Source organism: Stegastes partitus, unplaced genomic scaffold (genome assembly GCF_000690725.1).
Source record: "Stegastes partitus isolate 25-593 unplaced genomic scaffold, Stegastes_partitus-1.0.2 Scaffold1382, whole genome shotgun sequence".
Lineage (NCBI taxonomy): Eukaryota > Metazoa > Chordata > Actinopteri > Pomacentridae > Stegastes > Stegastes partitus.
Genome location: NW_007579113.1, coordinates 36,107 through 62,980, shown reverse-complemented (window position 1 = coordinate 62,980; position 26,874 = coordinate 36,107). Strand labels below are relative to the sequence as shown.

The 26,874-nt window shown below is 40.0% G+C and overlaps 1 protein-coding gene across 1 annotated transcript in view; it reads right to left on the bottom strand.

Moving 5' to 3' along the window:
- Window positions 1–14,227: 14,227 nt before the first annotated feature.
- epsti1 (epithelial stromal interaction 1) overlaps window positions 14,228–26,874 on the bottom strand; it is a 30,119-nt gene continuing 17,472 nt past the window's right edge. The window contains exons 8-10 of the mRNA XM_008299129.1: window positions 22,021–22,097; window positions 21,515–21,687; window positions 14,228–17,304 (exon numbers count right to left, since the gene is read on the bottom strand). Of these exons, the coding sequence (XP_008297351.1) occupies window positions 17,159–17,304; window positions 21,515–21,687; window positions 22,021–22,097 (396 nt within the window). The 3' untranslated portion in view covers window positions 14,228–17,158. The remainder of the gene's footprint in view (window positions 17,305–21,514; window positions 21,688–22,020; window positions 22,098–26,874) is intronic.

The window sequence follows — 26,874 nt, the reverse complement described above, 5'->3', positions numbered from 1 at the left end:
TTTTTCTCTGATTTTAATGCAAAACAGGAAAGATCTTTAAAATAACAGTTTCAATTCATTAATACATAATTAATATAATACCAATTTTATATCCTTAAATATACATCATTTTCTTTCAAAATAACAAAAAATAAATATAAGTTAATAATAATCTGATATTTTTAAATCCCTATTTTTTTTCTTATTTAAATACAACTTGGTCAATTTTGGCCTCTTCTAACTATGAATGTGTAAATGACTACGTCTTTCTGTGATTTTACTAATTATTATCTTTAATTTTAAAAAATGGGGAAAACTAGAATAACAATATTTTTTTAAACAACTGCTAAAAACATTATTATTATCATTAGTAGTAGTAGTATTTCACAATGTACTTAAAAGTGGTGTTATAGCAGGTTCCAAGGATGTTGGAGAAGTTGCCACACTTGTGCTATGGACTTCTTCCGTCTCAGTGTCTTTCACCTCTCTATGTAATCCCAGACTGACATCCCAGACATGATGAGATCACGGCTCTGTTTCTACTATATCATCTGCTGCAGTATTTCATTTTGTGGCTAAAGATACTTCTTTATGACTGCGGCTGGATGTTTGGCTCAGCTGCAGAAAGAATTTGAGAAGATCAGACGCCTCCATGACAGACGAGAATCTAAACATCTAAACTCCCAGCAACTTGTACATGCTATCCAGAGGTTTGTCTAAATAGTGTTACAGGGACTTTGTGCCCTCATACTCCCGGCTTGTGCCCTCTTACCCAGTGTTTCCTGTACGTTCATTTAACAGCAGTGGCGGCCCGCCATTCCTAAATCCTCGCCGCCGCTTCTTTAAATTTCTTTCTTTTTTTAAATTTTTTTTTAATTGTTGCAAATACACCACCTCCGAATGTCTCCACCTTCACAGCAGAGTCCTGCACTGGGTTGGGTACTTGCGACTACTTCAGTAAACTACAGATAACTATCTTGCTCAGTCTCTACTCTTTGAGGGGTTCATACGACATTAATTACTCGCGAGCACTAAGGTAAACTACAGATAAATATCTTGTACAGTATCTACTCTCTGGGGGTTTATGCGACGTTAATTGCTCACGAGAGACGGCCTTGAAAGTGACGCTGTTTATTCCGCTCATAGAAAAGACCGCGTGACAAAACAAAAAACTGACTTGGTTTCATCTTGGACAAATCTGACATTAAAACGCCCGGGTTTGCTCTTTTAAAGCAGCGACAGCAGCCTGCTGTGTGGGGAGTTCAGGGAACATCGTAAACTGTAGAGTCTATTGATAAGAAAACGTTTAGCCGGTCATTTGTTTTGTCTGTGACAAGGTGGGAAGTACGAACAAATGAGAAAGTTGGTCACACTAGTAAAAAATAATGCAGTGATGTATGGCGTGGCTCTAACTTGGCTCCTGGCCGAAGGAAAAGCAACCGGTTCTTTGGAGGTGGCAGATTGGAACCAACTAAGCACTGGCCCTAGCACCAGCACAGAACTAGCACCTGGTTCTTCTTGGTGGAAAAGGGGTAGAGTCAGAGGAGGATCGTCTTGGAGAATAGGGCATCGATTTACTGGAGGAAAGGTAGACTTATTAGCTTAAGGTAACTCAGAATAGATTTTACAAGCCAAATAGACTTTGGCAAAACATTGATGGCCCGCTATTGCTACGTAGCATATCGGTATCTTAAGTTAATTGGGCCTGGGGCCTACTCAGTGTTGCTAACATCAGTAAACTAACTGATCGCATTAAGCTAACATCTACACGCCGTGATGGAACTGCTGACTGCATCTTCAGATGAGCTTGTTCAAGTATATCTCTAAGAGGAGAAAGACACATGATGATGATGATTCTAGCCAGATGAAGGTCAGGTAAAAAATAGTGTAATAATATATCATCAGACACAAACTAGAAACATTTTTAAAATGATTAGGGTGTAGGAAAATGAGAGAAACAATCTCATTATTGTTTCTATTTGTAGGTGAAGACTGACCAGAGAAACAGGCTTCAGGGGATCAGCTTGCATCATGTATGCTGCTGAGCATCAGCTGCCACCTCTCAGAGAATTTCTCTACAACAGCTTTAGAGCGGGACCTTTGACAGAAAAGGTCGCAAGCTGTTTTTGTTAACGCTTGGGCATTTAAAGATGTCATCCCGCAGGTCTTGCTCCCTGACACTGTTACACTGGTTAAAGTATATGTATGTGCATCACGGTGCAGTACGAGCATGTAGGAACAGTCCAAGTACCAGTAAATAGAAGTTTTGCCAATACTAGTATCTGTCATGTTTTCATTTACAGAGCACAGTTGTATTACCATTCTAACCAAACAACAATTGCTCAACAGTTGATAATGTCTTGATTTCTGAAGTTTCATGAGCTAAAATTTCTCCATCAGATAGCCTCAGAATGTCCCATTTAAGGTTCAATTTTTCAAAGGCTTCGCGGAAGGGGGGTCTGTCTTCACCTTCTGCTAATACTGATCAATTAAAACTGCTGTGATCTTAGGATCAGGCTGGGGACATGCCTACATAGTACTAGGGATCAAGTTTTTTTTATTCTTGTTTTTGTTTCTTCCAATCTGAGTTATTTAATGTCTGCCAGTATCCAATGAAATTTTCCTAGATATTACACTTTCAAGTGTTGTAGATTAGCTGTAGTTTAATACTGTAGTGACCAGCAGAGTTCCATGTTGGCAAGCAGAGAACATTGTGAGGGGTTAGCTGGTAATGTGGCACCATGACAGAGTTCTGACGCTTAATGACATCCATCCAGCCAACAAGTATTATTTAATATTATTTTTGTGGCCTTGACAATGGTTTTACATCACAGTGATATATGAAATAGCTGTTTCTTGTCTGTCATTACCTGATTCTGTTTTTTTTTTTACACAATACACCTTCAAATGTAGTTGATTAGCTCTATTTTAGTCTTGTAGCAACCAGAGGAGGTGGGCAATTCCATGTTGGCAAGTAGAGAACATAGAGAGGTTTTGGCTGGTAAAGGGGCACCATGACAAAGTCACTGGTGACACTTAATGATTGACGGTGCTGATTGTAATTATACAAATATTATTTTAGATGGTCAGACAATGGTTTTAACTCTCAGTGATATTTGAAATGGCTGTTTTTGCAGCATTTTTCAATTCACCTTCTACCATCAAAGGGTCAAGTAAAAACCTGGGACACCCCTGAAGGCTCCTATAACTTTGGAGATTTACTCAGTACATGAATGCCCAGATGAGCAGAGTGTATGGGACGACATGTGCTGCTGTCAGCTCTATCGGCCAACTGCCGAGGAGTGCCTTCGCTGCCCTCCTTGTGGAGCCAGTTTCCCCTCAGGAAGCAAAGTGACTCAGTTGTGGTTTGACATTGTTTGCGAGTGCATATCGTGTATATGTGTGTGAGAACCAGAGAAAGAGGGAGGGAACACACAACTGCAACAGCGTCTGTATGCACATCGCATGCTCACATTCCTGTGTATGTCTATTTGTGTGTTCAAACATTTCCAAGTGATTACACGATTGAGCTGCCGGACTGGCATGCTGTTCCCAGGTCAGTCTGAGGTTTGTCCTGAAATATTCCTCCCATTCCTCACTGCAGGACATGTTTATGACAGTTTGTGCAGACCGCTACGCCCCGTATGTAAAGTCTGAGAGCAGCATGCAGGGTGCTGTCAAAACCAGACAGCACAGAGCAGGACTTGTCTGTTGGATGCGGAAATACTTTGTATGTAGGCCACAATCAGTCAGCTACAACCTAAATAATTTAAAGGGTCATTGCGTGAATCACACAAAAAACAAACATATTTCGTGCTTACAGCTAGCGATGCAGATAGTTTTGGTTTTTATGTGCTGAAGTGTTGAAATATCCTCCTGTGAGTTTTCTGTCACCACCCCCAACGCAATGATGGAGGTGACTGGAATCCTGCTTTTGTGGTGTTCAACGTGTTGAAAAATTACAATTGAAAAACTTAAGAGGAACATCTATTTGTAGAAAGAATGCCTCGGTCGCTCTGGATAATCCACAGACCTCAATCCGAACAGTTTTCGTTGGACCTACTTTCTACAAAAGAAATAGTCCCAGTGAAGCCGTCCAGTGAGGTCTGTGGATTAGCCAGTGCAACCAGGACATTGTTTCTGGGAAGAACCGTTGCTGCTGATGTTTTTCAAATGTCATTTTTTTCCAGTTCTGTGTGTTGTGGTAGAAGTTTAAGAGGCTGATATCTTAAGAACTGGACTCTAAGACCTGGAAAACCTGCTATTATCTGCATGGATAGACATCACTACGCTACAGGAACTCATTCAAAACTAACATCTCAGCAGACTACTGACTCTTTTTTGGTACTTTGAAGAACTTATTCAAGATGGAAACTTGCTGTCTGTCACTTCCACATGTTACAGTCACTGAACTCAAAACAGCAGTTTGTGGGTGTCTTTTTTTTTCTCCTGTCACATTTTTGCTCACTGTGGGCTTATTTTTCATAAAGTCCTGCACCTTTGTAGAAACATCACAACCACGAAGAAGTAGAAATGTCATTTGTGCAGTATGGCACAGTTAGAATGACAGAAATCATTTAAAAGAAAAGAGGCTGAATTTCTTTCTTTTGCAAAAAAAAATTGCTTTTGAATTGTGGTTGAAGAGCTTTTGCAAAAAAAAAAAAAAAAAGTTTGATAGTTTTGTTTTGTGTTTGTTGCAAATCTCATTTTGTGGTCATTTCCTCTCCACATGTTTTAAATATTTAACTGTTTCCATTTGTGTAACCTCTGTAAACTTTTTCACATTACTCTGCACATCATCTGTAGGAAGATGTTTCACCATGCTGAATGTATTTTCCAACAACTTGCTCCTCTGTACACTTCTTCTTTTTTTTTTTTTTTAAACCATGTTGCATTTATCTTATTGATCCAGCATGTTTTATTCTCCTCTCCTGTTTGCTCTGTGCAATCACTGCCTGTTCAGTTCACCTGAAAATAATTTCAGTTGAACTTATTTTAACTTGAAAACCGTGAAATGACACGTGAACTGTTAAAAAAGATTGAGTCATCCACACATGCAGAAACATTTTTTTTCTTTCTTTAACTATGTTTTCAGGATTTTTTTTTCCCAATCATAAAAACAAATAATGAAAGAAGAAGAAAGATGGTGAGGAAAGGACAAGGGGTGAAGAAGGGGGGATATGAGAAGTTATGAGGGTAGACGGGGAAAAAGAAAGGGGTGAGAGTGGTGGGGGAGGGAGAGAGGAGGGAGGACGAAGGGTGATGGAGAGGGAGGCAGAGGGAGTCAAGGCTGGGAGAGCTGAGATGTGAGGAAGGACAAAGAGAGAACAGAGGAGGAGAAGGTGGAGAATCGGGGTGGTAGAGGGAGTCAGGGCTGGGAGGGCTTAGAGGTGAGGAAGGATGGAGGGAGAACGGTGAGGAGATGATGAGGAAGGAAGAGGCAGAGGGAGCTACTGTGAACAAGCAGCTGCCTCCTCCACCTTCAACTGGCTGTCGTGTCTCTTTCTGGATGAAACGACGACGCCAGAAGCTCTTTTTCTTTATCTTTTGTGTTGGCGCCTCTTCTTCCCTGATTGTTTGCTCCCCCAGCAGCTCCTTCACCTTCTCCTCCATCTCTCTCTCTTCTGCTGCTCCGCCTCCTCTCAGAGCTTGTCCAGAGCCCTGAGCTGAGACCTCCAGTCTTCCTCTCTGTGCTGGTGTTGGGTCTCCTTGTCCAACAACTGCTTCTGGATGTTGGAGACCAGAGAGTCATTGAGCTGCTTCAGCCTCTGGACCTCCTCGTCCTTGTGACAGTCCAGCTGCTCCTTCTCCACCTTCAGTCTTTTCCACCTGTTCTCCATCACTGTCTCGCTCAGCAGTGTTTTGTTTTCCTCCAGCAGCTCTTTATTTGTCATCTGCAGCCTCTCTTTTTGCTCCTCTAGTCCATCTTTCTCTTCCTGAAGTCTTCTATTTCTTTCCACCAGCCTCCTGTTTGTCGCTGTAGCCTTTACCTCCATCTCCACTTTCAGTTTCAGTTTCTGATTCTCCTCCTGTAGCTTCTGGTTCTCCTCCTTCAGTCTGTTGTTCTTCTCCCTCTGGAGTTTTCCATCTTCTTGGAGAAGCTCAGAGAGTCTCAGGATCTCCTTATCCTTCTCCCGAAGCTGCTCCGTCAGCTCGTCCCTGTCATCCATGACGTCTCCCTCATCATCCATCATGACCTCCTCCTTCTGGTGGCTGTCGGCAATGTTCTGCCTTTTTGTTTCCTCCAGCTCCTTGCACTTGCGCTGGCTTTTGTCCAGAAGTGCCTCCAGCTGGCCAATTCTGTAGTCAGCTCTCTGGACCTGCTGGAGGAAGTGTCTTTTCTTCTTGAGGAGTTCTTCCACGTGTCAGATTGATCCAGGGATTGCTGCATCCCTGCCAGGTTTGCTGGCACATTTTCAGGAGCAGACATGAAATCAGACTAAACTTTTTCTGTTTTAGGGTCAGTTAGAATTACAACAATTATTTCTATTTGCTAAATACTAGAATAATGAGAGAGAGAATTTTTAAAAGAATTTTTGTTATTTTCTTCAATGTCAGAAGTTTCCATACATTAAGATTACTTTGCCTTCAGACTATTTGGGAAAGCCCAGATGATGATGTCATGACTTTGAAAGCTTTTGATAGGTTCATTGACAACATCTGAGTTAACTGGAGGCACACCTGTGGATGTATTTTAAGGCACATCTCAAACACATTGCCTCCTTTTGTGACAACAAAATCTAAAGAAATCAGCCAAGATATCAGGAAGAGAACTATGGACCTCCACAAGTCTGGTTCATCCTTGGCTACAATGTCCAGATGCCTGAAGTTCCAACGTTCATCTGTTCAAACAATTATACGCATATATAACCACCATGGGAATGTCCAGCCATCATACCGCTCAGGATGGAGACGGGTTCTGTGTCCCAGAGATGAAGTGTTTTGGTGAGAAATGTGTGTATCAACCCCAGAACAGCAGCTAAAGACCTTATGAAGATGCTGCTGAAGCTGGTAAGAGAGAGTCACTATCCACAGTGAAACCAGTCCTGAACCAACATGGGCTGAAAGGCTACTCAGAGAGGAAGAAGACGTTACTCCAAAAGCAACAAAAAAAAAGCCAGATTACAGTTTGCAAATGCACACAGGGACAAAGACCTTCATTTCTGGAGACATGTCCTGTGGTCTGATGAAACTAAAACTGAACTGTTTGGCCTTATTGGCCATCGTTACATTTGGAGGAAAAACGGGGAAGCTTGTAAGCCTGAGAACACAATCCCAACTGTGAAGCATGGGGGTGGCAGCATCATGTTATGGGGGGCATTTGTGTGTTTGCCACGTAACTGCTGGCCATAGCTGAGTCAGTCATGGCTTTACGATTCTGATGAGGAGCACAGGAGCACATCATTTTTAGTTCTGTTAAACATTCTGGTACTTAATCTTTGGTGATTCTTGTAGAATAAGGTGATTTTAATAAAATGCCACAATGTTAAGCTTAAATTTGGATAATTTTGAAGACAAAACAGAAATTCCTTGTCAAAAAGTTGAACATCCAGTGATTGATTTCAGTTATCTCGGTCTCTTACTTTGACAAATGGTGTGATTTTGTTGAACACTCGGTCATACATTCTTTGCTGCTTATAATTCCTTAAGCTGGTGTTAATTTAGTTGTTCTTTAAATTCCTAATGTAACCAAAATGATTTTACAGCAAATATATGGTTGAAAATCGCTTTGAAAAACGCCTGCTGTGATTTAATCATTTCAAAAATAAATTGACTGATGACTGTCTTTTAAGAAAATGGTTCAAAGGTTTTTTGTTTGACATTTATTTCTAAAGGTGATTGGTCCATCTTTATCAGCCCACATTCAGGACTTGTTGTCACTGTTGGGATCTTCAATCTTCGCGTCCATTATAAGCTTTTCTTTGCCAATTCACCCTCGCTGACCTGCAAACAGAGATTTTCTGGCAGTGGAACAAAGTCAGTGTGTGACTTTAACATCACTGGTCACACATGAGCTCATACTGAAACTGGATGCGCAATAGCCTTTCAAATAACGGATCTCCAGAGCTGTAAAAACAAATGGGGGTGATTTCCGACATATCAAGATACTTTATGCTTCTCAAACCGATATTTAATATTCTCCAGAGCTGCGGGGCTGTGTGTGACTGTCGGGGTGTATCTGAAGTGGACATATTTCAACGTATTTTTCACCCAGAAGTTTCGGGGTGTGTGTGTGCAACACTACAGAATGAGGTGACCTCATCCTCAGTGTGAACCACCCTCTGGGAATCCCCCAACTCTCAGCCTCACACATGTTTGCAGGCCTCTGCATCCATGCATGTGTGTTGGCCTGTGATTCTGAGCCATGTGCTGAGGTAATGGTCGTCCTCGGGGGGATGGTTCATCCTCAGAAACAGCCGCTGGGTGGTCCCAAGACTTCACAGTGACAATAGCCTGAAGGTGGAACAAGTGGAGAGAAATAAAGCTTTGTAGTATGAGTCTAATGCACACTGTAAAAGTACAAATCCTGTCTAAAATTTTTTTTTAAAAAAGAATAAATTCAAAAAATTAAATGGTTTGCCATTTTTCAATGTTTTTTTAATATCTTTAAAATAGCAAATAAATAAATCCCTTTTTCTAATTAAATACCATAAAACAGTGTCATTTCATGGACAGACATTGTAAATTAACAAATTGTGTTTAGTTAAAATACAGATTTTGTGAGTGTGTCACTGTCAGCATATAATTTTTATTTCTATACTCTGTAATTTAAAAAAAAATGCAAAAATGTGTAAAATAATGTTTTATTTCTGAAACCATTTTTCTTCAAAATAACAATTAACAAAAAGCTTTTTTTTTGTTTATTTCAATATTGTTAAAAATAATGACATTTCATGATCAAATTGGTAAAGAATACAGATTTTTAACAGGAACATTATGTACAGTTTTGGGTTTCAAAAAAAAGTTTTCTGTGATTTTAGCAATATTATCTATTTAACAAAACATCCATCCATCATCTATACACCACTTAATCCTCACTAGAGTCGTAGGGGGCTGGAGTCTATCCCAGCTGACTCAGGGTGAAGGCAGGGGACACCCTGGACAGGTCACCAGTTTATCACAGGGCTACACTTAGAGACAGACAACCAAGCACACTCACATTCACACCTACGGACAATTTAGAATCACCAATTAACCTCAGCATGTTTTTTGACTGTGGGAGGAAGCCAGAGAACCCGGAGAGAACCCACACTGCATCGGGAAAAATCAGAAAAATCTCGGGACGCAACCAGTGACCTTCTTGCTGCGAGGCAACGGTGCTAACCACTGAGCCAGCCCTTGAACAAAACAGTTGAATTAACAATATTCTGTGGTTTTACTAGTTATCTGCAAAATAACTTTTTTTTTTTTCTTACAGTGCATCAAACCTGAACCTAATTCCTTAAACAGACTGAAATGTTTGTGTTCGCTCTTAGATCCACGGTGAGGAGCTCAGCTGTGATGGTTTTCACAGCTGTGAGGCCTGACAGAGATGCATGTAGGTAATAAATGCAAGTTAAAGCCTTTGAGTTTATTCAAATAAATTCCACTTTGTTTTGATCTCACTGGAGTCCATTTATCACACGCACACACAGTAACGGACGGAAACGGAAGACCTGAGTATTAGCATGAGAGTGAAAAGGCAGTTCATCCTGTGCACTGACTCATCTCTGTTCAACAATAACAGTATACCAGCACCGGCCAGCAGACAGGAAAGGATCGCTATCCTTCACTCCGCCGGGAGGGCTGTGGGTGTTTTTGTGTGTTTACCTCCACATGTGTCGGCGCTGTACATGTGTGTCAAACATGTGTTTGTTTTGTGCAGTTTGGATGTTGTGCAAGCAAAAACCTCCAGCTTTGAAGCTCTGGGAAAGAGTTGGTTTCCTCCTGCACCTGCCTCCTTCCCTCTCTCTCTCCTGCTGGACCAAACCAAACCTCCTCCTGATCCCTCCGTCGAGTCTTTGTGTGAAAAACAATTGTTCGCATGCAGGATAAGAAACATGCAGCGCCTACAGGCCAAAGTAGGTCATTTGTCAGGGCCAGAATGACTCATATGAGCCTTTTTGAAGCTGCCACAGCTGTGGTTGAGGTTTGACTACAACTACAAGGGTGAAGCTGTGCAGAGTCGGTGTTAAGGAAACCACCTGACAGATGGATGCTGATCAGACACGAAGGAGTAATTGTTACTTAACAGTGATTTGTTCAGACAACTACAGCTAAGGGGCAGCAGAAAGAAGCTGTGACCTGAGAGTATTAATGACTAATCTCTAATAACTTAAACAATTAAAAGTTTATTAACTGTTAAGTCAGAAGACTAAACTGCATTCTAAATTATGTTTTGCAGGAAACATATTTATTGCAGGCTTTTGTACATTTAACAATGCATTTTGAATCAACATATCTGCCATTTATTGTTCAGCTTAAGTATCGCTGCTTTTCAGCCAGCCAATCATGAATTAGATGGGGTGGGAATTGCTACCATGGTAACCCAGAAAATGGAGGGAAAGCTTGTAGTGCGTGTATGTGTGATATTTATCCAACCCCAACCAAGTAATTATGCTTCCTTACATTAACTAAACTTCTAACATGTAAACGTGTCCAACAAAGTGTGATATTTTCCTAAACATAACCACATAGTTTTGATCAGTAATCCGATTCAAAGCCAAACTCACAAACTCTGGTCTTTTGGATGAAAGTCCAACCATCCACCCCAGCTGTCCACCAGACTTTGTCGCTCTTACAAACTGGTCTCCTTTCTGGTCACAAATTAGGTTTATTTCTGAACAAAATTACGATGCCTTCAGAATATATTTGAGAATGCAGTTTGGTTGTATAGGAACGTAGTTTTGTGAAGGCTGGGTTGGAAGATGACGGACATGCATGTCAGAAAATGTATTCTGGATCAGTTGTAGGACCTGGTTGTCTTCTTGCTGTTTAACAATGTAGCAACCAGAGGAGGTATCACTTGGACTACAGACAGTTCATGTTGACAAGCAGAGAGCATTATTAGAGTTTAGCTAGTAATGGGCACCATGACAAAGACTTCTGTGGTGCTTATTGGTTGCTGTTTAGCACTCGGACACCACAGACAGTCACAGGTATGGAGGTGAGTGGCTAACCAAGCTGCTGTTGCTGCTGTGAATGTTACCTGTCTGTACTGTACAAAACTCCACAAGCATATGGAGTTGTATCCACTGTGCTTAATTCATGTTTAAACCATGAATTGATTAATGATTGATAATGCTGCCAAACGTTGGTTTAGAAAATGATCTAACCTTTGTTTTCCTACTGTGAACACAACATTGGCATGTTACCTTTTTAGTTCATGTTACCTGCATTATTAGGTGGCAGTACAGTGCACAATGCACATACTTTCTCCATCTACTTGTAGAGAACATCAGATCTGTGCTGTCGTGGAATAAACATTTCTTTACTTTTATAACCCGCTTGCAGGTGTAGATTTAAAACACAGGGTCTTTCAACTTTATTCAGCTGAAGAGAAAATCTGGTTATCAAAAAATTCTTAACTGCGACTGCATAAAAACCATAAATGATATCAAAACACAGACTTAGAGGAGTAACACTCAAAGCCCTGTGACCAATTTAAGTTTGAATTAAGTTTCTGCTGTAAAATATGCCAGAGCTACAGGGTTGCAAAGATGGCTGGGTTTTGGCAGCTTCCCAGCTGACTTCCCATTCATTTGAAAGGGGATTTTAACATAGTTTCTTCTGAAATTCGTGAGCAAAAAAACAACAACAAACAAACCAAAAACACTATCAAAAATCCTTCCCACCAAAAATTGTGTCCAAATAATCTAATATAAGAATAAGCCAGAAGAATAGCAATATGTGCACTTAATAACACTTAAATAGTCCAAAGGGCCGTGCAATATTAACGAGGTGGCTGAAAGCTATAAACACACTGAGAGTTAGTGTACGTTTGTTTAAACCTACAACTTCATCATTTTGGTTCTTTGCTACTGCTCTCATCTGTGTTGTTTCCATCTATCATTTGTGCAAAATTTGCTCTTTTTGATCACCAACTCTGGAAAAAAAAAAATTGTAGAGGCTTTTTCTCACATGTTGTTCATTCGTTCTGTCTGTGTGCTGTTTGGTGTGGGCTAAACAATATCTTATGGTGGACAAAACATCTAAATAACACCCTGAAACAGGTGTTTTCTGTAGGACTGGTCCATTAATCTTAGCCAACCACAGCTATCTTTGTTTCATCAGCTAAAGGCCAACTCTAGTAAACACAAGAAACATTTGCTTTATATCAACTGGACGACAGAACATCTGAGTGAAATTTTCTCCTTTAATTAACTTTTTCTGCTCTGTTTTGGTGCTTCCCCTGATGTTTCTCAGAAGTGTGAAGCAACCTGACGTGTCTCTGGAGCTGAAGTCAGGCTCTTCCATCCATCCCAGCCTCCTCCCTAATATAAAAGTCACGCTACCTTCCGCTCTGGCACCGAATGTAGACATAGCTGTCTGAACAAATGACTAATGCTGTCGTATTTTTCATCAGGACGCTTTCAAACAGACATTAATTCATCGCAGCAGACACAAAGAATACCCAGTGTCTCCCCTCACAAAATACTGTACATGATATCATGACTTGCACAGCGAACGCAGCCAAGTTCAGAACCTTTTCCAAAGTAAAACACTCATCTACATCCATCCATGTAACAAATCTGAGGGGATTTTAGCTTTTTTGTCCAAATAACTCGCTAAACTTCTTTCTTGGAACGGGCCTCGGATGTGCCGGCTCCCAGAGCTGTTTCCATTTGAGCTGATTGAACCGTCCTGTAAGAGATCCACGGAGCCCGAGGAGACATCACCCGATACCTTCCCACACCAGCGTCTCATCAGACGGGCTCTGCAGTGAAGTATTGATTAGGCGACAGCGCAGCGGTGCGTCCCCACTTCTCACCAGTTCATCTCAAGGTTTTTCCTGTTTACCAGATAGTGATACGCTCTAAAAAGGCGTCCGCATTTTGCAAAACACACATATTTTGTGTAATTGTACTGCTGCATATTATGACCTGACCTCATCTTTCCCCACCCAACATAAGCCTTTATTCCAGCTTCATCAAGAGTTTTATTTTGACCCAAAATGATCATGTTTTGATTTACGCTCATGTAAAGCAACTCAATAAATGCACTCAAATGTTGTACTTAATTGCAAATTTGAGATACTTTCCATTTAATTCTACTTTCTTCTTCCTCTCTGCTACATTTCAGAGGGAAATGCTGCACTTTCTACTCCACTACATCTATCTGAAAGCTGCAGTTACTTTCCAGTGGATAGTATAACAAGCTTTTAAAATACCACACATAGTTAAAAGATTAAACTGGTGGTTTCCAACCTTTCTTCCAAGAGCAGTTGGGCTCGTATTTTGGATGAGTGAACAGCTCCACCAAATAGTGATTTTTTCCCCTTTTCACATGGTTTCATGTCGATAAATAGATCCAATATCTCAATGAAGTCTAAAGACGAGAGAAAAACTGAAAACAGATTTGTGAATCAGAACTTTCCGTCTTCCCTCCCCTGTTAATCATGTTTGGAGTCCTCACATTTTTCTGCTGTCTCTATACATAAAACTGGATTTAAAATAAAGCAGTTCAAACCTGCAGCAGTTACAACAGTTGAGCTGCTCATACTTTGGTAACTTTACTGAAGTAGGATTTTTTGAAGTAGTACTGCTGCATGATGACTTCCACTGAGGCTGAAAACGTAATTTTAACATTTTAACATTAAACACTATTCCATATGCTGACATGGGACACGTGCTGCAAAACTAGCCAGGTTGCATTAATTATTCAACTAAACAAAGGTTGCCATTAATCGCCACAGTAGTCGTTGTCATGATGCCCATTGCTAGCTAAACAGCCACATTGCTCTCTGCTTGCCAATTTTGAACTGCATGTAGTCTGTGTGATCGCCTCTTCGGGTCGGTACAGTAATAAACACAGTCTCCCATCTCATTGAACAGTAAAAGTTTCCTGCTGGTGGCGCAACCAGGTACTACATGTAAGGTATAATACATTTCTTGACCCACGTGTTCTGTTTCTTCTTCCCTATCTGTTAATGTATTTGTAATCTGTCGACAGCAATTAATCAACTTATCATTAACATCCCAATTTTTCACATTTCAACAGTACAATGGGAAAGTATAGATACAGTAAAAGAATGTGCTGACAAAACACATCTTGTGTAGTTGTGTTTATTGGGGAAAAAACACAAATAAACAAATATCTGAACCCTAAAAATGAGAACTGAATTTAAAAAAAGAGAATTATTTGTTGAACCAACACAACAAGTAATTATGTGAATAGGCGAATATTCGGGTTCAGCCCGAGCTTGCACAATGATTAACATTTTACAAGAATGACAAATTGTGTGTTTTTCCCCTTGTTTCCAGGCTTTAAGCTAAATTAAACCAATCACTATCTAATATTTTTAAACCATTCATACTCGCCATTCATAATCCCAATCACACCATAAATAACACAAACGTTTTAGGTTAATTCGTAACGCCAATTAGCTTCTTTTATACAGAAAAGCACTTTGGAGCAACAGCTGTTGTTTTAAATTGACTGGACTCATACTTCATTATTAGCTTCATTCAAGGCCCTTGAGAAAGTAAAGACTTTGGTAATTCCTTGTGTTAATATTTTTCTGATAAAATCCCAATAGGTTTCCTGGAAGAAGCGTTCCCATTGGTAACTGTGAGAGTCTTTAGGTCAGATCACAGCAGGTTAAATTTGAATTAATATTTACTTTACAAAGGATGGAATTTGTTTTCCTGGCACTCACTGTAGATAGTTCCAGGAAATTAAAATAGTCCAAACACATTTCGACCTTTAACGTAACAAGTAGATAACTGTAAGAGACATTTGTTTTTTTTTTTTTCCATCTCTAGATGAAGGACACGAAGGCTTAAAACGCTTCACTCCAAAGTAGAAGGGGATTTTCAGCTGTTTGTGTTGCACTACTGTTTGTTCTTTGTTTCCTTGGTCAGGTATGAGGCCACTGAACACCTGAAACTGATGTAACTACGACACACAAACCTGAATAAACAAACAGCCGTGTTGTTGTCGCCCTCTTTAGCTGCCATGACTTTAAACTGAAACCAACCATAGGAGGCCTTTCTGCAGAGAGTCCCGACTGGATTTACGTCTTTTGTCATCCTGCTGTAGATGCATCACACGCGGCTTTGATTATAAAACAAAGAAAAAAACGTTGTGTATCTGGTAGAGCTTTATTCCCCCCAACTGCACACACTGTTTTAATTAGGAGCCCTAAATATGATCTAAAGATTATGAGTCACGACGATGACCTTCAACCAAACTGGTGAAAACGAACATCAATTCAGCTCCGTGTCAGGGCAGAAACCCGACATGAGTCACCAGTGCATGCAGACAGATACAAGACACCAAACAGTCCGTGATTAATAGCGTAATCGAAAACAGATCAAAAACAGAGAAGCACGTACTGCTCTGTAGGTATCTGTTCAGTGCAGCCCTGCGTTACTGTTGTTTACGCTCATCCACCACCAACGTAGAACGAGCTTCTTCCTGCTCTTTCATCTAATTGTACAGCTACGTCCATATATATTCAGACACTTTTTGCCATTTAAAAATACATTTGCAGTCACAGATATACAACAAATATGGCTTTAAAGTGCAGATGGTCAACTTTAATTTGAGGGTATCCGAACTGGAGAAAGGGTGTAGCTATGACAGCTCACTAGGAGGAACATTAGACATAAATCTGGCGTTACGAATTAACCAAACAGGATCAGATACTGAGGTTAAGACTCTACGTGTTGTTTACATTTTCCTTGAGTAATGTCAATATTAGGAATTAAAACTCTATCAAAATTATACAAAATACATTACCTGACAAAATGAATTTTAAGGCTAGCACTCCTACAGCATTATTAGTTATGGAGACTAACCTCATTTAAACATCCAACCAAGCGAAGAACGCTCTCCAAGAGGTAGTAATGCTGTTATTTAAGCTCACCAAAAGGAGAAAACTTCACAAAAGCTAATACAGAGGGTTCACTGCAAGGTGCAAGCCACATATAAGCTTTAAAAATAGAAAAGATTCACTAAACTTGCCCAAAAACCATTTTAAAAGACCAGAGCAGTTCTGAAACAAGATTCTCTGGACAGATGAACCTAAGTTCAACCTGCACCAGAATGGCAGGAAGAAAAATGTTTAGCAGGAAAACTCTGTCAAGGCAGTGTGATTTAATTGGCATAGGGGTGCTCGGCCTGTGAAGTGTGAAAGGATAAACTGTTCAGATCCAGTACATCTCTTTATGTATAGCAGAACAGAAACACATCATCACGATGTTGGTGAAATCCAGGCCAGAGTTTGTCATGCATTGAGGAAGTTGCGGCATTATGACATGCAGAACTGTGCCCACAGCGGCACTGCCAAGGCTGAAGGTTTGACATATTTTTGGATATTTTAGCTTTAACCTCGGACTAGTGAAGTCGCCTCGCCGTGGCTAATGTTTGGATGGTGGTTAGTCAAGAATAAATGGAGACACAAGACTTTGCAGTACAGATGACCCAAAAACATACTGCAAGACCAGCCCAGGAGTTTTTGAGGGTAAAGAAGTGGAATATTTCTGCAGTGAGTGGGTTAATTGCCTGATTGCAACTGGATGCATCCATGCATTTTGCTTTTAAAGACAAAACTAAAGGTAGAAACACCCTCTGAAAACTGAAAACAGCTGCAGTAAAGGCCTGGCAAAGCTTCACAAAGGGGAAACCCAATCTTTGGTGACGGTCCAGACTTCAGACAGTCATCGTCTGCGAAGGATTTTCGACAAATATTCAAGAATGAGGATTTTATTTATTACCCAGCTCCATCTAATCCCCTGAAAATAGGGGATTCCGATGAAAAATGTCCTAAATGTTTCGCGTGATTGATTTTTGTTCAACCCATTCAATTAAAGTCTGCACTTCTGTCTATTGTGGTGGTGCACAGAGCCACAAAAAGGAAAATTGTGTCACTATTCAAATATTCCCAGATCTCACTGTGTGTTTTCATTTGCCACATCTCGTAAAAAGTCAAACCAAATATCAAGGCAGCCGTTTCTCCATTAAAGCTACATAAAATTCAACTGAGCGAGCAGATGAGTAGTGTTGAGGCCTCCTCGTAATCGCCGTTGCACTGGTGAAGGATGTCCTCGAGGAAGCCTACGCTGCACTGTGGAAATCTGTTCTTCAGCTTCATCAAAGCCCAGTCGTAGTCAGGCTCCAGGGCTGAAAAACACACAGGAAGAAAATAATCCACATATGCAGAACCCGATTTGTTCCTTATTGTTCCCACGAGGAACAAGGTTGTTTGATGCTCCTCACATACAAGCCTTTCAGTCATTCTGGTGCACTGTTGGAGGTTTTGCATCACAAGTTGTATTAATTTCCCTGTGTGGATCAAATAGTACACTGTAAAATAAATAAATACAATCCTGTAAAAAGAAAAAATGGTGAGAATCTAGCAACAATGGTGCCAGAAAAATTACGCTATAACACTGTGGAATACTGTAACTTTCAGACCCTGCAAAATAAATAAATAAGTAAGTAAGTAAGTAAGTAAGTAAGTAAGTAAGTAAGTAAGTAAGTAAGTAAGTAAGTGCAAATATCTTCAAAATAATGATATTTTTTTAGCAGATTTAAATACAGATAAAATGGTGTAATTTTATAGTCAAATGTGAAATAATGGTGTAAAACAGTAATTTGTAAAACTACAAATTTTTATATGGACCTTATGTACAGTTATGGTGTGTTTTTCATAGTTAATGATCTGTAATTTAATTCAGATGTTGTAAAAGAACAGATTAATATTTGGAAAAATATAAATTTTTGTGGACCTTATGTTACCATTTTGGCCTGTTCTTTTTATGATTACCATATAAATGAAACGCTTTATTTGTTTGCTTGTTTTGAAACTTTTTTTTGTTTTGTTTTTTGTTAAAATCAAATTTTGTTGTCACACATTGTAAAAGAGCAAATTACTATTTGTAAAAATACACATTTTTCATTTGGACATTATTTACAGTTTTGATCTGCTTCTTAAATAGTTAATGCAAAAAATTTATGCTTTTGTTTTTGCTTGTTTTTTTCTGCAGTTAGTTGTAAAATAATAGTAAATTACTTTAAAAAATTAAAAATTAAAAAAAGTCTGTTTTGGTAACGTTCAGTCACCAAAGGTTGTGAGAGGTTCCCCAAAATGCTGTTTCCTTTGTTTTCAAATCCACTAAAAGACGGGAGAGGAAAAGGGGGATTTGAGGATTTGCAGTCATTTCTTCCACGCAACTTGAAACTACTCGCCACGCCGTCCAGAATCCGACTTCTGGTGGTTCTCGCCGTCATATTCTGGACCGGTTCTATGACCAGAAACTCTGAAATGCTGGACTGGAAAACAGTGAGGGACAGAAAATGAAGGCCGTCACCCGAGCAGGCAGGATTGGTTCGGGCAGGTTTTGGCAAAGCAGAACGACATGATCATGATGTTGGTGAAATACAGGCGGCGGTTTGTCATGGATTGAGGATGTTGTGGCGTTGTGACATGCAGAACTGCTCCCACAGCAGCAGCGCCAAGACTGAAGGTTTGAAATATTCTTGGGTATTTTAGCTTTAACCTCGAAGACTAGTGAAGTCGTCCTGCTGTGGTGAAAGTCTGGATGGCAGCTAATCAAGAATGAAACTCTCTGGAGAGGCAGGATGAGACGGTTTGTAATCTGGGTTTTGAGCTGGATATAAAGAAAACCAAGACCGGTTCTCAACTCTTCCTCTGTCAGTAAGAAGTCAAATCCAATACTAAATATCTCAGTTTTTCCAAATTTCAAATGTATGCCTCGCTGTGATTGGACTTTCATGTACAGCAACATGAGACCGGAGACTGTGGAGGCACTAAAAGTCGAGTTTGAGGCCTGTCATGAAAGAATCAGTGCAACTTAGGGAAGAAACGGAGTTTGTTTTTGTCAACAAGAAAATCGCATCATGCCCAATGTGGTTGATAAGTCGATAGAGCAGAAAAATAACAGTCACTTGTGTAGAAAAGAAAAAAACCTCAAACTTGAAAAATGTTGTGGCTTCCTCTATGGGTTTGAAGTCTTGATTGGGCATGTGACCGCTTGAAATGAAACACACAGTTTTAAGTTTTTTGTTTTGTTTTTTTAAAAACCTTTTTTAGTTTTAATGTCTAAAAGCTGCCTCACTTGAGTTGTTGCTTGTCAAACAACCTGATCAATGTCGGTCATTTTGCCAAAATAGACATCATAATTGATCAGATTTATGTAGCGTTTTCTTACTCAGGGAGTAACTCAGAGCGCATGCACTGTCAAGTATTCATTCACACACATTCATTCCAGTGGTGGTAGCCACAGCTGCCCTGGGGCAGACTGACAGAGGCATGGCTGCCATTCTGCGCCTACAGCCCCTCCAACCACCACCTCAAACATTCATACGTATTCACACCAGGCAAGGTGGGTGAAGTGTCTTGCCCAAGGACACAACGACCATGAAACAGGTTACAGGTAGGGATCGAACCGCCGACCTTCCAATTGACCGATCCGCTCTACCACCTGAGCCACAGCCATTGGACTGATGGCGGCTGACATTTTAACATGCTGTCCAACATTTACTTTACTTTCCTTTCTTATTGACAGTTTGCAACATTTGAGTTACATTCAGACTTTGAAAACAAACAGCAGACATGCAGCTGCTTCTTTTCATACTACAATAGATATGCGTCCGTTTGAAACAGTTGCATCAATCTTCATATCAAACACATCCGGGGCTCATGTGGATGTTTCTGACAGGCTGTGACTTTGCATTTTTTTTAGGACATAGCAGCTAGTTACAGATTGGACTGGAGCATTGCTTGATTATTCCTGAGGTGTGTCGAGAACAGTGTGTGGACAATGCATAGGATATCTGGAGATTTTACAGCTGAGTTTGGGTTCCATCAATGAAAAAAATCGAAGCACCTCTAGAGTCTTGCAGCGTCCACTTTGATTACAGCTCTGTTAACGACGAATTAGAAAGGTGTGGATGATGGAGAATCTCCTCATGCCGTCTCTTCTCATTTGTTTTCCTTGTACCAGTTGGTTCGCTTGTAGTTCATACAGTCGACACAGTCACTAATTCTAGCCTGCAGGTAGTTCTATTTGTACTACAATAGATACTCGGTTCATTGCTCGTCATATCAAACGCATTGGAACAGTCTGAGCTCCTGTGGATGTTTCTGAAAAGGCCGTGCACATTTTTAAAGGTTATAGTCGCTGGCTTCAGTGTCAAGCACAGCGGTTGGACATAGCACAGGATATCTGGAGATTTGCAGCATCTAGTGTAATTACACATCTATTAATGATTAATTATAAAGGTGTCTCTCCTCATTTGTTTTCCGTGCACATGTGCAGTTGTATGTATGTACTGTCGACATGGTCATGAATTCTGGTTTGCGTGTGGAGCCTTGCAGACTTGGATGGGTAATTAAATTCACATCACGTGTCCCCTTTTGGATGCAGAAAGCATGAATGAGCATTAAGAATTATGTACTGGAAGAAACACTTTGTGAATTTTGCTTATCATTAGACTTTTGCTGCGTTCTCCTTATAGATTTCTGATTTTATTTGCACAAGTGCTTAAACTGTAGCTGGAATAATGCATTTTATACGAAAAGCGATGACTCTGATTGAGTGAGAAAATGGTGGAGCAATAACTCAATAATTAAAACACTTGTTCTTTGCATTTCTTAATCTGCACGCCTGTCAGCTTGTGTACACTGAAGCTAAACAAACGTCACGAACAATGACCAAGAAGAATAAGTTTCATTACGTGCAGCCTGCACAGCTACAGTAGCAGGACATGCTCCCGTGCAGCAGGTAATGGACTTGATATTTTCATTTATGCGCTGTGAGTTGCAGGTATTTGTTCGTGCATCCAGTCAGGTGTCAGTACAGGTGAATTATAAAAGGGCGGAGCTGCTTCTTCTGGCATGTCTGCTGGCTGCAGGCCTAGAGTCTGTCAGTGCTGCCTGGTTTCCAGAAAAAACTCCCTCCCTGACTGACAGAAGCTTAATAGTGCCGTGTGTTTGTGTCGAGCTCTGACGATCTCTGCGACCAGGCTGTAAACTCACACACCTATTTGGTATCTAAGAAAAAGAGGGAAAAAACCATCTTACTCACTTCGAGACACACTTTTTCCCACATGTATCAGCAGGATTTCAATGCCAGGAGCAACTGTTTCACTAATCATAACTTCCGGCCTGCATTTTTGACGCACGTAAAACCTTTGATTTAACACAGACTAAACACACAATCACCGTCCCCTTAAAAAAGGACGAGGTGGGCAACGCTTGTCTGATTTGGGTTTGGTTAACCAGCATTGAGGCAGACTTTAAAAAAAAAAAAAAAAAAGGCGCGAGAACCGGCGGACTGGGGGGTTATTTATTCACACGTTTGCTCACCAGCTTCTTCAGTCCAGGCCGAGCAGCTCTGTCCTACTTTCAGGTGACTGAAGTGTCCAGTTGTCGTCTCTTGTTTAAAGTCCTCCTCGGCCACATATGGACGCTCTGCTTCCTTTTTCGTCTCGCTCCCTTTGCCTCGACCCTGGAGTTTGTCCAAAAAATCCGAGTTCACCCTGTCAAATGTAAAAAATTGCTCGCATAAAACTTATTTTATAACTTGACGCGCCTGCAGGCTCCAAATGGCAGCGAGCGAGAAGTGTTTGACAGCTTTTTAAACTCCTGTACCCACTAAAATATAGTGAGGTCAGTAAACTGCTCGCAGCCACTTAACATTCAGCGACCTGGCCTCTCGACGCTGGTTTTATTCCAAAGGGATGAACAAAACAAATGATTAATCTCGCCGAGTAGCTCCAACTTTGCTTCATATCCAGAGCCCTCAAGTGTTGTTTCTGCAAACTTCTGTGCTTTTATGTAAAATATGTAAAGATGTAAAGTGTTGTTCATACCTCTGGTGTTCCAGCTGCACTTCTCTTTCACTTCTTTTCAACTCCTTCTCTCTTTGTTTGCTCTCCACGTCCTCGCCCTGACAATAAACATAAATCAAACCAAAGTCTGGTCACTCAGAGTACAAGAGGGAGACAGCTTACATTGTAATGTTCTCTTGGGAAGTGAGATCGAGCTAAAAAACACAATCTTATCACAGTAAAGGTCATTATCAGGTTCCACAGTACACGTATGACTGATACAGAAGCTTTTGAAGCTGTAGTTCAAGCTAAAGGGAAACTATAGCAGATGTTGGCACACATGAGCAGCACTGACAATGGATTGTTATCTCGTATATATATATTTACAGTAATGTAATAGCTTTAGCTACATATGTACATCATGTATTACACTGTGGTGTCAGAAACAGAATCTTTTTGTAAAAACAAAAAGAATCTGTGAATCCTTAACTCTTTGAAAGTGAAAGGCAGTATTCAGAGAAGCAAACTGTCCGCAAGTGGTTGGAAGATACATTCAGCGTGGTGCAGAGTCGTGTGAAAAGGTTTGTGGAGGTCATGAAAACAGCAAAAAGGAGTCACAAAATGACACAAAACAACTAAAACGAGATACGAAATGCCACAAAACAAGATACAAAACAACCCTAATGAGATACAAAGCTACAAGAGACAAAATAAACTAAATGAGACAAGAAACGACCAACATGGGACACAAAACAACAGAATCGAGAAACGAAACTACAAAAATGAGACAAAATGAGACACGAAATAAAATACAAACTTGCTCAAAACTACAAAAACAAGATACAAAATGACACAAAACAACCTAAATGAGGTGCAAAACTACATTAGCAAGAGAAAAAATAAATTAAATAACACAAACATGGTAAAAATGGGACAAAAACAACAAAAAAATGAGAGACAAAATGTCCAAAATGACTAAAATAAGATACAAAACAAGATGCAAAAGTTGTCAAAACTAGTAAAACAAGACAAAAAATGACACAAAACAATAAAAACCAGACACTAAATGGTCAAAATGTGATACAAAACAGCAAAACAAAAGACAAAGTGACCAAACTGAGACACAAAACAACACAGAACTACGAGGTGTGGGACACAGTACTGCAGTGAAAAATGACCCCACAGTGAAGAAAAATGTGACAGGAGCAAAGACAAAGAAGAAAATCAACCAATAAAACAACAGAAACTGCTTTGCTTGCTCTGATATTAGCAAGCAAAAAGCAGCATATAAAGATTTTTACAAAGCTGTAGACAGGTTATAAGTGAATGCATAAACAATATTATACAGAAAACTGAGTGAACTGTGATTTTCATTCGGAAAAAAAAGCTAATATCTCAATGCTCGCACACTTTTCTCTCCATTATTTTCACTGTGTTTTCATTCCCAGCAGAGTTATCGGGTTCAGGGAGGGGGAGAGGCAACACAGCCCACCTGTGTGAACAGCATCAAATCTCCCACTCACACATGTGCACACGCCTACAAATGGAGAATATGAAGGGGAGATCAGTCTGTCTTATGGAGCCATCGCTGAAAGAACAACAGATCCCAGGGTCCCGGTCAGAACCACATCAAGAAGTTTGACTTTTGCTGCTCCGCCACCGCAAAGCTTTTCATCTCCTAATCTGTGACGTCTATCTGACAGAGCCTGGGAGAGTCAGCAGAGGGAAGGAGAGGGAAGATGGGAAAGGAGCGCAGAGGAAAGAAAAACTACAGCAGAAGGGAAGAAGCTACGGGAGACAAACGAGGCAAGGAGAAGAGAGGAAAAGAATGTCTAGGACGAGATCAAACAAGGGGAGACAGGAGAGTACAAGACGTAAGAGGTGATGAAATGAAATGAGGAAAGAAGTGAGATAAGAAGAAGCCGAGAAGAGGAGAGTCTTTGTTACTGTCTGTAACTCTGGTTTCATCCGGTGAACTGAATCATCCATGAAGCCTGTGTGTGTGTTGGTCCCACCTTAAAACAGAGACTTCTTTATTACTGTGACTGCTTTTAGTGTCTTCTCACAGTATCTGTCTTTCCTTTGCTCTTGTTAGCTGTGTTTCAGTTCAGGATGCTCACAAAGACAAGGACATGCATGTCAGAAAATGTTGTGTAGATGAGCTGTAGGACCTGGATGTGCCTCTTACTGTTTGACCAACCAAAGGGGCACCATGACGAAGACTTGTGTGATGGTAAAGGGATACCGGCCGTATGGTTAATGGGTAGTGGCTGTGATAAAGGTCACAGTTTCTACATGAATCATAGTCAAATATATTAAGTGGTCACCATGACAGAGACTTGCATGAGGCTTACTGACCTGGACCAGGCCAGCAAACAAGTGACAAACTGTGCTGGGATAAATTACAAAACCGACACTATAACTCAGTAACACAACTGATATTTATTCATGTGACTTAACTTCTCATTTCTCTGCAAAAACAGATGTGATCCGGTCAAACATCTGAGCAAATATGGAGCCCTTAAAAACCCTATGATCAGCCTCAGGACATCCCTAAACTGCCCACGCTCAGTCAGGTTACATGGAGACTGAGAGTGAACAGCTCTTTTCAAGTCCCGCCACAAATTCTCAATTGGATTGAGGTCTGGGCACTGACTCGGCCACTCCACAACATTCGCCTTGTTGTCTTCAAACCATTTCTATGTAGCTTTGGCTGTATGCTTTGAATCATTGTTTTGCTGGAAAACAAATCTCCCAAATTGCAGTTTTCTTGCAGACGTCTTCAGACGTACCTGTACCTGCTGCGTTCACTTTAGCCTCTACCTTTATGAGCCTTCCAGGTATGCTGTCGAGACGCATCCCCGCATCATGATGCTGCCACCACCGTGCTTCACATCATGATGCTGCCACCTCCATGCTTCACATCATGACGCTGCCACCACCATGCTTCACATCATGATGCTGCCACCACCGTGCTTCACAGTGGGGATGGTGTGTGTTTGTGATAATGTGCAGTGTTTGGTGTCTGCCAAACAAAGTGTCTATTCTGATGGCCAATAAGCTTCAGCCCATCAGACCAAACAACCTTCTTCCAGTTGAATTCAGAGTCTCCTACATACCTTAGCATACCACCTACTCTAGGCGAGACTTAAAATAAACTTTTTTCAACAGTGGCTTTCTCTTTGTCACTCTCCCAAGTCAGTATATGTTGGGACATACTTGACCTTTTACTGGCTTACTACATAGTATGGCATTATGGATACTGGAATGCACTTCTACATTTTTCTCTCATAGATGGACAAAGTTTTTTGTATTTCTTCGTCGTGGATTTTTTTTCTCTTTTGTCAAACAGCTGGGTTTCTTCTACTTTGTTTAATACAGTCATGTAACCTGTTGTGCTACTTTCTGACGACACTACAAAGCCTAGGTTATTCACAAAGCAGCATTTCTCTTTTGTTGGATAGTTTTATGGACTTACAGCTTTCTCACCTCTAACTTGCCTGCAAAAAAAAATTGCATCAGGTCTATGTGAGAAAAGAGAAAAGCAAAGAAAAGCACAACAATAAGAAAATCCCCGAAAGAAAATATTTCCTCCGTCCACCGAGGAAGCCGCAAGTGCAGTTTTGTGCTGTCAGTCAGCAGAGAAATGGTGTGTCCTCGGGCTCTAACATCACTGGGTGGAGAAACACCAACGCTATTAGCAACACGTCTGACTTTCCGACAGAAGCTGTCAACACTCCCCAATAAACGTATATTTTCTGAGCTAAGAATAACCGTGACCTCTTCACTTTTAAGATTTACAGCAGCTATTTTTTTCCAGGATTTATTGCAGCAATTATCCCAGAAAGAAGGTTGATTAAGACGAAAGTCATTTACAGTGAAGGCAAGTGGTTTCCCTATGGAGGCCCATTCCTGCCATATTAAAAAATATTCAAAAGACATGAATGTGAGATGTTCTGTCTATATTATGTGACTACAAAACAAACAAACAAAAAACAAACATTTTGAGCCAAAAATAATAAGATAAAAGCTCAAAAATCTGACTTTTTTTTCTGTTTGTGACCCTTTAGCTGACTATTCTCACTTACAATTGCAACATTTAGCCATTTTAGTTACACTGAATTAGTAAATCAGAATTTTGACACTTTATCATCTTTTCTTAGTAAGTCAAAGTTATTTTCACCTTTTATCACATGATGTAAAACTGTAAGTCAAAACTTGACTCCACATATATTTTTGACTTTTTAAAAAATCTCATTGAATCGTTAAGTAAAAATATTCTCATTTGATCACAGTGTATTAAGCTAACATTTTTATCTTGCATTTGTTTTATTACTTTTGCTTTTATCTTCTTTTTATATCACAGTATTGAATCGGTGAATTTGGTTTTTGATGTGTAATTTTGAATTTTGACTTTTTTTTCATCTAAAAATTTCTAACTTCCTAAGTAAGGTTTTTTTTGTCTTGCATCTTTTAGATAACTTTTTAAAAACCATAATCCTCTTATTTATTTATTCATTCATATTTATCTTAAGTTTAGCATTTTTATCAAAAATCTTTTTCTGCTTTTTCATCAACATTTTGACAGATTCTCATCTGATGTTTTCTTATACTTTGCATTTTTAAATAAAAATTATCACAATACTACGAAGTCACAAACTGAAAATGAAAGTCAGATTTTTTATTTTTTTTGCTTTTATCTCATTATTTCGACTCAAATGTTTGACTTTTTACCTCGTAACTTCTTACTTTCTAAGTCAAAGGTTTGACTTTTTACCTTGCATTTGTATTGCTTGTTTCTGTTTCGTCATAGCATTCAGTACATTAGTTCTAGTTTAAAATTTAGAGTTTGTATCTTATAACTGTTTTCCATAACAGGTAATGGTTTTGACATTT